At 37.3% G+C, this 15,399-nt stretch overlaps 1 protein-coding gene across 2 annotated transcripts in view; it reads left to right on the top strand.

Annotated features, from left to right (window-relative positions):
• The window catches only part of MTDH (metadherin), a 59,750-nt gene extending 45,281 nt beyond the window's left edge, over positions 1 to 14,469 (top strand). For both annotated transcript variants that reach the window (XM_075920336.2, XM_075920335.2), the window contains 5 exons: positions 765 to 892; positions 1,775 to 1,894; positions 5,832 to 5,948; positions 8,762 to 8,918; positions 12,687 to 14,469. In XM_075920336.2, the coding sequence (XP_075776451.2) occupies positions 765 to 892; positions 1,775 to 1,894; positions 5,832 to 5,948; positions 8,762 to 8,918; positions 12,687 to 12,757 (593 nt within the window). In that variant the 3' untranslated portion in view covers positions 12,758 to 14,469. The remainder of the gene's footprint in view (positions 1 to 764; positions 893 to 1,774; positions 1,895 to 5,831; positions 5,949 to 8,761; positions 8,919 to 12,686) is intronic.
• The last annotated feature ends 930 nt before the right edge of the window (positions 14,470 to 15,399 follow it).

Below are 15,399 nucleotides of genomic sequence, written 5' to 3'. Positions count from 1 at the left end.
GAGCAAACACCCGCAAAACTTGAATAAAAGTACAAAAATCAGTAAATTAACTTTTAAGTTCAAGATTGAAATCAACAGAATGCATTTATATAGCAGTTTGGTAACAGTCATCTTGTCTGCTCATAACATAGCTTGAAGAACAGGGCTAATTGTTGAAAGTGAGAGCTAATATTTTCTTTGTACCAGTTTATTTGATAAGATTCTTTCATCATCTGAATTTGTCAGTGGATTCTGTTCATAAAGAATTCATATTGATAGCAATTTTGGCCAAGAAAACTAATTATCCAGAAAATTTGAATCTTTAAGGACTTTTAGGATTTTGTACATTAATGAAGTAACAGTATTGCCCATGTAGGAAAAATCACTTTAGAGAAGAAATTTAAAATCTTATAATATCTTACATATTGTCTTTGTTTATGCATTACATTGAAAAAGCTCAAAGCAGTTAGATCTTGTTTTTCGTATTGTATGATTAGCCAGCATTTCAGTTTGCTGCATTGGCTGTTTCACTGTTAATGCACGATAAAGTAACAAATAAAGGTATTCTATTTAGTTTTCTATTTTACCTACCTCAAACCCCCATCAAGCCTCTTCCCATTAATTATATACACACATTTTAAAAATATTATATTATTTGTATTGTCTTTACAGCTAGAAATTGTAGAGTTTATTTTATGATTTTTTTTTATAATTTTTCTGAAAACTGGCAATTGAATTGTAGAGTAAGTAGGTTTCCCTGAAGCTGTTGTTTTTAACCTTTGTAGATGGTCTTTCTTCTGCTGATCCCAGCTCTGATTGGAATGCGCCATCAGAAGAGTGGGGAAACTGGGTAGATGAAGAAAAGGTTGCATCTATTCCACAGCCTGAGGAACCATTATCTGATGTTCAGAAGGTAGATAAGCTAAGTTATTGCCTACTTATACTATACTTTACTACTACTTTATTTTTGTAGTGCTTGATAGCAATAAACAGTGTCATTCCCACTTTACATTGACCTTTCATTGAACATAGATAGAGGTGCCATTATTATTATTACAAATGTAAAAGCACAGTTGTCAAAAAGATGAGCTGCAGATGGAGAACCACTGCTCCAGTGTATAACGGTAGAGCCAATGCTGTGATAAGTTATATTAAAGATAGTTTGAAAAAATGTCATCCACCTACAACTGTATGGGAGGGATGCATAGGAAAAATGGAAGCACTGAGAAAATGTTCAAGGAATTGCTGTCCCATACCAATCTTAATTTGGGCAATCAAGAGTGAACCTCTCCATTACTGAAAACGTTATTACATCCTAAGGGCTATACAAGTAGTATTGAATGTAGTGCACATAACACATTGTGGGAGACACATGTGGCCCACAACAATAAATAGGTTGAGAACCATTGCACTAGAGTAATGTATGCAGGGAGGGATAGAAATAAAGCTCTTACTGTAGACTAAAAATTTCAAAGTATTATGTTGGTATTGAGAGCAAAGCTTATAGTGCCTACCATAACTATGATATTTTAATTGTACAGAGCGGGTGGATGTCATGATCTTGGTCATTTGCTCTTTAAGTTGGTGTCTACTGCATTTGCTAAATACTATGAAAATGATGTCTTCTTTTACCAAAATATTCTTAATTTTACCAGTTAAATCTATCTAGCTGTTTGCAGCTTTAAAAATTTAAATATAAACATTACAAATAATTGACATGTGAACTGTCTTAGAAAGTCAGCAAAAAGCATTAAGAAACTTTCTTTGGACTCACTCTTGTACTTAAAATACTCAGGCTTCAGATGAGGAGAGAGAAAAAGTAGAGCCAACTCTCCAGAGCTGTACTAGTGGCAAATCCAAGAAGAAGAAGAAAAAGAAAAAGAAGCAGGGTGAAGAAGCTGGCTCGCCTGCACAGGTAAAATAAAAGAACATGTATTACTGATCTATCAGGGGCAAAATCCTTGATAATTTTTGACAAGCAGCAACAGAAGAATTTAAGAGTACTGAAAATATCAAGCACACATTTCAAAATTAAACATGGGTCTTCAAATACTTGACTGCTATAAAACCATCAATGCCAATTATAAATAGCTGCCAGACTTTTTCGGTGAATATATTTTTGAATTATCAGTTTATTTCAACAGCATATATTTTAATTTCAGAAAAGTTATGAAACACATGGGAAAGGTAGGTCTTCTTGACAAACTAGTTTTGCTTATCCTGGACTATTTATCATCCTCAGTAAAATAAGGTTTTTGATTTTCACTAAGGGTGCATCTAATGGGTGCACCATTGTTTTCTTCTGCATTGGGAGGCCTGTCTTTTTAGAAGAGACTGCTTTGATATTGTATAAATAGCAGAATGACTCAGACTTTAAGGCCAAAAGGGACCATTGTAATACTCTAGTTTGACTTCCTTAATATTACAGGTCACAGAATCCTATGTACCCATTCCTGTAATAAAACCACAATCTCTGGAGGAGTTAATGAAGTCTTTGAAGCTTGATTTAAAGATTTTAAGTTACACATAATCCACAATTTACTCTAGTTCAAACAATAACAGACCAAAACCCCATGTTGCAAAGGAAAGCAGGGTCTTTGCCAATCTTCCTGAACCCAAACATGGTAATCAGACAGTGAGGCTATGTCTACACTGAGGTTTTTCCACAATACTGGCAGTATCCTAGAAAAACTCCGCCACATCCAAGGGAGTATCCGCTCTTCCTCTTTTCTACACACCAAAAAAAAAAAGCAGATGCGCTCTTTCGGAAGCTCTGTCTCCTCCTCCCACAAGGAAGAAGGGCTCTTCTGAAAGAGGAGACTTTTGCAAAATCTGGCCCATTGTAGATGGGCCAAATTTCAGGAAGCCTCTTCCGAAAAAACTATTGGAAAAAGGTACGCAAATGGCGGAGCACAATTTGCGTAACTTTTTCTGATAGAACTTTGTAATGTAGACACAGCCTGAGTATGTGGGCTAGATCCACAAGTTAGACCATGGCTACTCAACACGTAGCTGGTGGGCCACATGCAGTCTGCAGCCCGTTTGTTTGCGTCCCGCGGTACAAGTTTGGGTTTACGGGTGATTCAACATACAGCCTGCGGGTAGAAGCCAAAACAAAAAAGTAGTCAATATAATGGTCTTCTGTTGATATGTGTTTTAGTAGTTAAATTCCTGGACTGTCATTGCTCATTAAAAGTGCTGTCATATGGGTGGAAATCGGGTAAATATTGCATTTTATTAATATCAGCAGAACTGACTTAAATGGAGTCTGCGTGTTGTATAGTCTTGCCTTAATCTTTGTATTCATACCCGTTAGTGTGAAAGAAGCTATTTGCATTTATTTGCATATTTATTTTCATGTATATGCAGCCATACTTAAGTTGCGGCCCATGGCATGTGCTGTGAGTATCATTGTGGCCCCCAGAGCTTCTAAAGTTGAGTAGCCCTGAGTTAGATGCTTGATAAATAATTCTCTGTAGTAATTCAAGATGGGGGATATCTTCAGCCATTGGAGATACTTCCTAAGAACAGTCGTGGATGGGCCTCATGTCATTATAAGTAACCACATCGTGCAGACCCCCTCTATAAAACTAAGTCTTGAAACAAGTTAGGCTTTTTGTCCCCACTAGTCCCTTGTCATGGTGATTGAGAGCGCCAGTCCTCTAATGGTTAGATCCTTTGTCCAATTTCAAGCCTAAACTTGCTGATGGCTATTTGTATCCATTTATTTTTGTGCCAACTTTGGCCCTTAAATAACTTTCCATCCCCGACTGTTGTGTGGTTCGATTTATTTTAGATCCAGAGGAAACCAGGACACTCCAGGGAAACTTAACCACTTTATTTATTGCAAGCTTTAAGCAGTTAATATTGTTAGTTTTACAAGCCTTAAAAACAATTACTATACAATTGAAACCTTAAATACTATAAATTCTAAAGCAATTAATGCAATGCAAAAGCAATTCATAGAAGATTATTATAATACAATTAAGCCTAGTTCACTTACACTTCACCTGTATACCACCTACAGTACCAGGCAGGAAGTTGTGGTCCCTTTGATTCCCACCTGTTGGGACGCCATGCACTGCTGTAGCCGGTGTGAAGGATCTATTTACTTCTAGTTACGACGAGCAGGACCTGTGGGTCAATCCTGCTCATTCCCTCCCATTGATTCTTCTTACTAAGCCCATTTTATAGCAAAGCAAATCTTGGTTGTTCTAATAATAAATATTTATCAATTAATTACATATTATGTAAGATAACTAAAATGCCCAATGCCCTTATTTGGGGTACATCCTGCTATTCAGGATGTTGCAAAAACTATGTGCGTAGTTAACTGTTAATGGCTGCATCTGTAATTTTTGCTTATTAGAAATAGAAGTATCAGTACAAGGTTCCTCCCGATGTCCTTGGCATGGTCTCACAGTACCATGCTCTATCTGCATGATTGTGAAAAGCATTCCTGCCTTTCAGAGCTTCCCTCCTCACAAGCCTTGCCTTTGTGTTTATGTGCAACCAGACTTGAGATAGGCCTGGGTTTTGCTTGTTGCAGATCTGCACTGTGGTCAAGACTGACATTATAATTGGCAAAGCCGTCCAGGCTCCCTTACTCGGACATTTGCGCTCTATAAATGCATCGGAGGAACAATCTTCCGTTAGCTGGGGCTGAATAAAATGTTAGTTACCTGACCAGGAGTAAGAGTTCCTTAGGCCGCCTCAATATTTTATAGCATTTGCAAGATAGAGGTGAAACTTGTGCTGTCTCGTGCTATTTGTGTTCCCAGGTTGTTAGCTCTTTCTTTGGAGACTAGCTGCTTGTGCTCAAATGTATATGTCTTCCTGATATATGCAGGGCTGCTTTTCACAGTTCAGTTTAGACTTTTTACAGATCATTACTGTCTCAAATCTGGAGTCACATGGACTATTTTGAGGAAGCAGTCCTTGGGTCGTTTTTTAATTAGTCTTGCTCCTTCGGACTGAGACTGCTTGCAAATAACTTACTTTGAGATTCTGCAGAGATCATTTCATAAAGAGATTTATGTACCAGTAACCTGGGATTTGTAACTAATGCCTTTGAGGAGAGGGAGAGATGCTGTACTTCAAGTAAGATTCTTCTTTAAAGAAGAAAGGTAGGGATGTTAAAAATGGGGGGGGGGGTTGTAAGTGTATAACTGCTTAAAATGTCAGCAGTTACATGTTTACATGCAGTGTGGGGGGGCAGAGGGAGGCAGCTGCCTGCACATCTCCCCTCATCCCTACGCTACTGCCGCTTTATTATAGGCAGCAGCATGGGGCGGGAGGTGGGAGGCAGGTTAGCTTTTCAGCCAGCTCCCCAGAACACTGGCTCCTGTGGAGCCTCCATTGTTCCCTCTCTTCCCCCTCCCCCTCACACCTCTCTTCTTCCCTCTGTTCTTCTCCTCCATCCCCCCCCCATTCCCCCCACTGCCTCTTTTGAGATGAGGGTGGGGAGCTGCATGTAACAGTTAAGGTTAATTGAGCCCACTGAATTATTTTGTTTGATATCAAGTATCAGAGGGGTAGCCGTGTTAGTCTGAATCTGCAAAAGCGATGAGGAGTCCTGTGGCACCTTATAGACTAACTGAAGTGTAGGAGCATAAGCTTTCGTGGGCAAAGACCCACTTCGTCAGATGCATGTTTGTTTGATATGTAATTGATTTGTAATAATCCTGTCTTGTGCTGTATGTCTTGTAGTTGTATTAAACGAATACTTTCTTTACATGTTTACTTCTCTTACCATTCATGCAACCTAGTTGTTAGTATCACAACAGAATCAATACTTTAAAGGAAAAGGGTAAATGGAATCTTCTGCAGTGTTGGCTTCTTTTTTTCTTTAGGATGCTGATGACCTGGATAGAGAGGTTGAAGAATTTCAGGAGGATAATGCAAAAGCTGAACCACAACAGGAAATAGCTTTTTCTTTGAAGACCATAAGCACTAGTGAACCAGCTGAGGTATGAATCAACAAAGATGATGATACTGTTTTTCCTGTTTTGAAATAATCAAGATGGGGGGAGGGAGCATTGAAATGTTTTAATTTGTCTATATCCATACAACATTTACTATTACTTCAGTGTAGTTTCAAATATGAAATAAGCTTGGGACATTGATTAGCTGCATTTTTTTCCTCGATTTAAAGGGCAGGTATGCTGACTCGGTAGACTTTTACTCTGTTTATTATTCAAGTAAGCAAATATAAAAGTTTACTTTATTCACTTATTACTTTGAAAGCCCCCAGTTAATGTGTTAGACCTGATATAAAGATGGGAGTGGTGCCTGGATTATTATATTCATCCACATTAACAGATTTGTTCTTCCAGTTACATCATTTTTATTCAGGTTGTAACAATGAGTTGTTGGCCCTTCAAATGACAGTCTGAGTTCAGAGTTGGTAGGTAGAAAAAAACTTTAGATTTAATGTGAAGAGGTAATTGAAACAAATCACATTCGTTTTTGAAATCTCTACTCGCAAGATTAAATTCCCTTAATCTGTCTCATAATCAATTTTAAAATGCACTCCCAGAATTGAAAAATTGGAGGAAAATTGCATGTAGAAGTTGCATTTAACAAGTGTGAAAAGGAGAATTGTTTTGTCATCCAAGTCCATAAATGATCTGACAGCCAGTTTCATCTCTCAAACTGCAAGAGATTTTTTTGGTTGGGGGCCTACTACACTCTATAGTAAGATGAGGGCCTCAAACCAGGCCTGTGCTCTATGGGCTTTTGTTTCAAGCCCTCATCTTACTACACACTTGAGCCCACTCCACTCCACACTAAAGTTTCTTCACTTAAGTGCATGTATGCTCCATATCTAGATACTAGAATTATATTGCTTGAAATGCTTAGTCAAAGTGTACCCTCAAGTGCATTTCCCCATGGGATCTGAAATTTAGTATTAGCAGGATTTAGGTGTTCCTCATTGGAACGGTTGAGAGTATACTCTTTTCTGCATCTGTCATTGAAGGTGGTATTTTGGTGTTTTACCTCATTCAGAAGAGTAAAAGAGGCTGCCTGAATTAATATTGAGGACTGCATGTATGGGCCTCTTTTTAAAGGCAAGTTATACCTGCATCCTTGTCCAAATTTCATCCTAAAAGTGGTGTAATCTTTTTCACATCAACTAGCCAATTTATTTGCTCACATTCCACTTGAAACTGCATTTGAGCAGGGAAGACGGGCATTTGATTACCTTGGACGTCAGAAGAAATGTAGTGTTCTATCTGGACAGAACCAGGCATTTAGTAAATCCTTCTAGTTTGTTGCAGTAGTGGACAGTTTTTCACATTCATTGGGGTTGCTTGCTCCACTTGCCTCTTTTTTTTAATATATAAAGACTTTGCATTAGTCATCACGAGAGAGGATAGGTTCTGATCCCCTCACTTACCTCTCAACAATACAATAATATTTCCTCTCTTCTGTATTGTACTCGATGTAGTGATTTGAATGAAAATTATTTGATTTCTTGTCCTCACCGTGCAAATGGGCAACACTTTGGAGTTTAGAAATCTAGTAATTTTTCTTAGTGCTTTTAGTTTCTGCTTTATTTGCTGTTTTCCTGTTTTTTGTATCGTGTATATATGAAGACCTTACAGTTGCAAAATAAAACCTGGATTTTTTTGATTCATTTGCATCAGATGGCTATATGGTAGCTAATGGAAGTGGATACAACTTCTAGTATACCACATATCCCACTTCATATTGCTTATCAGAACACTAAAAGAGACTCTCTTTTTTCCCTTCATTATTTTCAAGAGTTTCTTATTCATAAATGTTGCTTGACACTAATGAAGCCTTCTAGTCTGTGTACACTGGAATACAGCAAAGCCTATAGCTCAGTATCTGTTGCAAGAATATCTTAATCTATTGTACCATATTTTATTGTTTGGTACATATGGTCTTGATTGGTTAAGATTATTAAGAGCTAATTTCTTATCTTGGCCCCAAATGATCTCATTGGTGAGGTTGACCATAAGTGATGGATAGCACTGTCTTTGCTGAATACTGTTGACCAAATAGTAATGAAGCTGGTTTTTTTGGTTGTGTGTAGGTGAGTCTGCTGTAGACTTGCTGTGTTCATCACTGGTTGGAGGGTGATGAAGTTAATCTTGTACATGTTTACCTAAGCATTGAGGCGGGCATACGGAGGAATGGATTGCAGTATCTGTATGCTCATGATGCGTAACTGCCCCATTTTTACTAACCCATTCTTGACTGGAGCTTCAGGGGATAGCTGAGTTAGTCTGTTACAGAAAAAAAAACGCAGCAAGCAGATGGTCTGGTAGCACTTTATAGACTAACAAAACATGTAGATGGTATCATGAGCTTTCGTGGGCACAGCACACTTCTTCAGATGACCGGAGTTATGATTAGAGGATAAGGAAACTCAAAATAAATAGAAGGGATTGTGAATACTTAAGCAACATTAATAATTAGATGCACTTTCTGAATACTGTAGCATGTGTGATCTTGTAAACCATGTAGTAATTGGAGTTCTGCATAGTCTTGCTTAAATGATCAATTATTGCATAGTTTTTATTTCATGGTATATATTTCACACTGCATGCAGCCCCTGTAATAAATCTATTCCCATAAACTAAAGAGAATATGATCCTTTGGATTATATTCAGACTAATTCAGTTTTGTCACTAGAGGGCAACCATGATCTTATGACTTGGTACTGAACAAAATCAATTTTACCAACTTTTCAAAAGATGTGTAAGTATTCTGTCTCACCAGATTAATGACAAAAATCTTTGTTTCAAAATAGCCTGAGGAGACTCCTCCACTTGCTGTTTCTACTGAGCCATCTGTAATTGTATCAGAGAGTGATTCTGACAAGATCTCTTCCCAAGTGCCACAGATGCTACAAGAGACAGATATTTCCAGTTCTAATACTAAACAAAACAGCGTGCCTCCTCCACAAAGTAAGTAACACTCAGTCTGAAGATCGTCACACTGGCTTTTTCTGCTAAATGTACATACTTAATTGGAGTAATATTCAGCCATCTGGGTGCGGGGAGAAGAGACTGAATATCTATATTTGACAATTGCACTAGCCTTTCACTATATGGAAACCTGGATTCCAATCTTTTTTTTTTGTTTTTTCTCTCACAAATTAAACTGATGCATAGTGTTTTCAGAGTCCTTACTGGTCACTTGGATCATATCTGTAGAATAGGGGTGGGGAACCTCAAGCATTGGCTGGATGAAGCTCCCAGCTTGACTGGATTTGGCCCCCAATGCTCAGGCCTCTTCTCTCCCCTCCCGCCCCCCAGCATTGGGAGCCCACTCTGGTGCTCCAGCCCCTCCACCGTCTCACCATGGGGCTGGAGCACACAAAATCTACTAGCCTGGGCCCTCCTAGGTTCTCATGTGCAAGGGGAATGTGAGAAGTGTCTTTCTCCTTCTCAGTCAGGGCAACATCAAAGAGAGGTATTTTTGGTTTTGCTTCTCGCTTGTGAGTGGCCCCCAACTGATTTTTTTTTTTCCTGTCAGCAGCCCCTGACCCAAAAATGTTCCCCACCCCTACTGTAGAATATGAACAACTCAGTACACTTAGTAAATTTTGGTTACTTCAGCCCTCTGATTCAGGATATGACTAAGATACTTTGGCAGACCCGTATGAACTTCTACCTGTCATATTAATTACTGTGTAAGAAGTGCCATTAGTCTTGGTTATCTTGTCTATTTTAGAATTTGTAAGGGGCCAATCACCCTAAAGACCAGCCTTGTTGAAAAACATTAACAGTTGAATGTTTGTTTTTTCCTTTGAACAGATTTGAATATTAATACATCAGTGGTGGACTGTAGTAGAGAATGTTTCAGAGAATTGAAGTAATGATGAAATAGCAAGTGATAATATGGGAGTAGCTGGGCAGATGTTTGCAGCATGGGTTTCCTTCTGTAATTCTGCCATTATGCACCTTAGCATGAACTACTGGTGGTGATGTGGTTTTTATTTCCATTGTGCTAGTTAGTGCCTAGCGGTCTCAAATCAGAGATCAGAGCCTGTTCCTCTAGGCACTGTACTCAGGATAACAAAAAGATGCTGCCTACCTCAAAGATGTTACAATGTACTAGGCATGTGCGCTTATTGCTTAACCCTCAGAGTTACACGAAGCCTTCCCACCAACCACGCCCTCCCACAGAGTGAGGCAGCAGCACGGGGAGAGTGTGGGAACTGGTGCTCATGGTACCAGCTCCCACTGAGTCTATTCACCTCCCCTGCACTGCTGCCTCTGTATCAGAGGCAGTAGGGGCAGGGGGGAGCCAGTCCTGCCAGTCCTCTCTGTGTAAACGTGTAACTGCTTTAAATTTCTGTGATCCTGGCAATTAGATAAGTCTAATGTCAGTACTGAGCAAATTAATTGAAACTATAGTAAAGAATAAAATTGTCAGACACATAGATGAACATAATTTGTTTGGGGGAAAGTCAACATGGTTTCTATAAAGGAAATCATGCCTTACTAATCTGCTAGAGTTCTTTTAGTGGGGGTCAACAGATATGTAGACAAAGGGGATCTGGTGAATATAGTATACTTGGATTTCCAGAAAGCCTTTGACAAGGTCCCTCACCAAAGGCTCTTCAACTAAGTTGTCATGAGCTAAGAAGGCAGGTCCTTTCATGGATTGATGACTGGCTAAAAGACAGGAAACAAAGGGTAGGAATAAATATAAGTTTTCCAAGTGGAGAGAGGTAACTAATGGGGTCTTCTGAGGGTCTGTCCTGGGACTAGTACTATTAACTTTTTTATTAATGATATGAAGAAAGGAATAAACAGTGAGATGGCAAAATTTGCAGATGATACCACACTCCTCAAGATAGTTAAGATCAAAGCAGACTGTGAAGAGCTTCAAAAAGATCTCACCAGACTAAGGATTGGGCAACAAAATGGCAAATGAAATTTAATGTTGATAAATGTAAAGTAATGCACATTGGAAAAAAAAGAATTGCAGCTATATGTACAATATGATGGGGACTAATTTGGAGTCATTGGGATAGTTCTCTGAAAACATATATTCAGTGTGCAGTGGCAGTCAGAAAAACAAATAGAATGTTAGGCATCATTAAAAAAGAGAGAGGCAATAAGTTCTTTTCTGTCTTATTCTCTCTAATATATAAAACCATGGTATGCCCACATCTTGAATACTGCATACAGATGTGGTCGCCTCATCTCAAAAAAGATATACTGGCATTGGTAAAGGTTCAGAAAAGGGCAACAAAAATGATTAGGGGGTTGGAACAGGTCCCATATGAAGAGATTAAAAAGACTTGGACTTTTCATCTTAGAAAAGAGAAGACTAAGGGGAGATATGATAGAGGTCTATAAAATCATGACTGGTGTGGAAAAAGTGAATAAGGAAAAGTTATTTACTTATTCCCACAATATAAGAACTAGGGGTCACAAATGAAATTAATAGGCAGCAGGTTAAAAATAAACAAAAGGAAGTTTTTCTTCATTCAGTGCACAGTCAACCTGTGGAATTCCTTGCCAGAGGATGTGGTGAAGGTTAGGATTTTAATAGGGTTCAAAATAGAGCTAGATAGATTCATGGAGGTTAAATCCATCAATGGTTATTAGACAGGACAGACAGGAATGGAATCACCCTACCCTCGGTTGCTGTGGAGGTGGGTGATAGAGGAGGGATCATGTGAGGATTACCTGTTGTGTTATCTCCCTCTGGGGCATTTGGTATTGTCCACTGTCAGCAGATAGGATGCTGGGCTGGATGAACAATTGGTCTGATCCAGTATTGGCATTCTTGTGTTCTTTAGTTACACACTTACAAAAATAATTGAATTGTAATATTCCTAGTAAGTATGAAGGAAGCCAACAGATGAATATTGCAACATGCAGGGGGGAGAGTACAAGGTGACAGTGAGATTATTGTAATTGTGTATTTAAAGCAGGGCTACTCAACAAGCAGCCCCTTTGTTTGCAGTGCATGGTGTGGTTTAGGTTTATGTGAGGCTCGACACGTGGCCTGCGAGAGGAAGCCAAAACAAAAAAGTAGTCAGTAATGGTCTTCTGTTGATATGTGTTTTAGTAGTTAAATTCCTGAACTGTCATTGCTCATTAAAAGTGCTGCTATATGGGTGGAAATCAGGTAAATATTGCATTTTACTAATAACAGCAGAACTGACTTAAATGGGGTCTGCGTGTTGTATAGTCTTGCCTTAATCTTTGTATTCATGCCCGTCAGTGTGAAAAGTTATTTGTATATATTTGCATATATATGCAACCACACTTAAGTTATAGCCCACAGCATATGCTGTGGGTATCATTGTGGCCCCCAGGGCTTCCAAAGTTGAGTAGCCCTAATTTAAAGTATCTAGAAAAGAACCAACTAGTATGCTAAAACACTGTTACTTGAGTATAATCACTATTGTGTAATAATTGGGAAGATTCCTAAATGTTTTAAAGCACAAAACCAGATCCCATCATGAGAAGAATATAAATATACTATTTTAAATTTAGGTTGTCATCTTTTGCATGGTTGATCAAATAATGCTTCTGTCAGGAGTGGGAGTAGAACTTTGCAAAAATTGCTTTAACAGTGCATGCTATATTTCTGCATAATTTAACTTAATCTTATATTAATGTGAAAGTTACTAAATATTTGTAAGTGAATTGTGCATAAATGTCCTTATCCTGTCCATTGGTTTCATTTTGTTTGTCATAATTTTTTAGCTAAGTCTGAAGATAGCTGGGAGTCCCCAAAACAAGTTAAAAAGAAGAAAAAAGCAAGAAGGGAAACGTGAATTTCCAGAGATGGACGTGTGTTGCTGAAACGCTGTCATGAAGATTATGCTGTTTATGCAATAATTTGTGAACGTGTACAGAATTTTATATATTTCAACTGATTTTTAAAAACAAACCTGCTGTGAACACAACCATCTTTAAGAAGGAATCAAAGGAAATTGTGATGAAGCAGCAGAAAATGCTACAATGCTGGAAGATGCTTTGAAGAGTCTTTTTTTTTTTTTTCCAACGTTCAGAGAGATCTTAAAACAAATAAACAAACACCTGGTTTTACAACACAGTGCCCTGTTTACAACAGATTATGCCCTATCTCATCTGCAGCTGGGAATAAAGTATTGATTTTTTTTTTTAAGAAAGGATTGTCTGAAATATACCTGTCTGTAAAATAGATGGTGTTTCTTGCATCTCATGTGATGCATAAGGAATTCAGAATGTCTACCATTTGAATTTGTTTCATGCCTAAATCAAAGTGCTTTGATTAAATACATAATCTGCCATATTTTTACAACATGCTGGTTAGCCAAGCTAACCATTAAAGGAATCACAAGTGCAAATAAAATCATTAAGTGTAAAAAATCCAGTGTACAGTTTAAGTTTCATGTTTATTATAAAAAGTTAAAGAAAATAAAAATCAGTGGGCTTAAATGGTTGAGAATGTGATTGCTGAAAGTTGAGATGGATTCATGAAGTTATTTTTGATGGCCTCTATTACATTACTTGAATTGTTCAGAGTAACAGTATATTTTAATTAAGATACTGGCAATGTGCATAAAATCAGTTCTATTGTTTTCTGTTATCCTTTGTAGTTTTTTGTTGATAAATTCAGACTTGCATTTAAAACTCATCCCTGATCATTTTTAACCTCTTAAAATTAATTCATATTTTCCTTTCACCTTATCATTTATTATAATTTTGTTCCTTTTTCCTTGTTTGTTTTTTAAAGCAAGATCAGCTGTTATTCACTAACTGTACAGACCTGAAGGATTTGATGGAGAATGAAAAAATGGCTTCAGACAGCTTTAATTGACATTGTCAAGACCACCAGTTATCAGGAATACATTTTTTTACTGCCTTAACCTGTAGTATGTAGAAAATGCATCTAGACTTCTTGAAGGGTATTTGTGTTTTTATAAGAGATTCCATGCAAGTGTAGCAGTTGTAAAATAAAGAATATTTCCCACTTGAAACTGTTGATTAAAATGGTGTTTGAGAATTATTATTTTCAGGCACTATGTAATTGCATCGTATCAAACTGGCAGGTTTCTTTGTATCTATAAATGTGCATGCTCAGCCATGTACACTGTAAATAGCCTTTCCAAACTTGTGTTTTGATAAGGACCATAATTAACATCACTTACTGAATTATAGTAAAGAGCCATGATTTATTTGATGTGATTGGCTTTGTTGGTTTTGTATGGCAAAGAAATGAAGCTGTAACCAATGGTACTGATCAACCATAAATGTTATCTTATACAGGACTGCAGTTTGATAGTATTTACTTGCAAGACAAGAATAGTTAAACAAGCTGATCTTAATTGTACTGAAGACATGCCTTACTAATTGACAGCTTTCATAATAAATGAATACTAACTTATACAGGTATCCATACCTGTCAAGAACATGGCAAATATGTTTATATGTTCAAAAGTTTTGTTTAATTCAATGAAATTTCTAAGTTGATTTGTTTAAAATAAATTGAGCAAATTGATAATATTGTTTTATTTATTGGGAGGGAGTAACACTTAAGCCTTGATGCATATCCAGGATTCCATGTAAACTGAACTGAAATAGTTTTCCATAAGGATTTTTAAAAAGGGAACATTAAAGATGTTATAAACATTAAATATATTAAGCTTTTGCTTTTTTTTTTTAAATAACAGTCCCATTTTGCTTGCTTTTTTAATGACAAATACTTTACCTCTTTTAGTTTTGTAGTGAATATCCAAAACTATTTTGCATGGCTCCCAGTCTCTGCACTTGGCTAGAAGTGGCATTCTGAGGGGTTTGAATACCATAAGTAATGACGTGTTGCCCCAAAAAAGGTTTAAAATTGGGATGATTTTACATCCTTGATAGAGGGACTTAGCAGCTAAGATGTGCAAAGTAAGACCTTGATTCACTTGACATATTAATAAAACTTGCTTTAAAGAAAGCAATTTGATGTTAAGCAAACTGCTGTTCCTAATGTATGCACATTGTTTCTTCTGCTAGGCCTTCCCTTCAGAATGTGGTCCATTTAGCAGCACTTCCAGTCATTCTTTTGCTACAAAGTAGATTGTCTTAAACTGGACACTTTCTTCTATTTGATAAAAATGGCCCCAAACAAATGATGTAACTAAGACAAATTGTCTATGAATAGTTTTAAAAATATCTACTTACTGCTTCTTTTACTCAAGTAATAGATAATCTTAATGATAAACTGCACACCTTGAGCAGAAAGAGAAATCAATACAATTTAAAGAAGCTTAGATTATTGTTTTGCTGAATGCAGTGAATGTTTTCATAATTGAATTTAATGTATTCTTTAATATTTCCAACATAGTTGATATACACAACTCGACAGAAATTGTGGTTGTGATGCATAAGTGAATGGTTGTTGCACGGTTCTATTTTGTTTTTCATTTAGGAAAATGTACAAAAT

This window comes from Pelodiscus sinensis, chromosome 2 (assembly GCF_052426305.1).
Source record: "Pelodiscus sinensis isolate ZL-2025 chromosome 2, ASM5242630v1, whole genome shotgun sequence".
NCBI classification, from domain to species: Eukaryota; Metazoa; Chordata; order Testudines; family Trionychidae; genus Pelodiscus; species Pelodiscus sinensis.
Note: the sequence above shows the minus strand (reverse complement) of the source record. Positions and strands in the feature narration are given on the sequence as shown.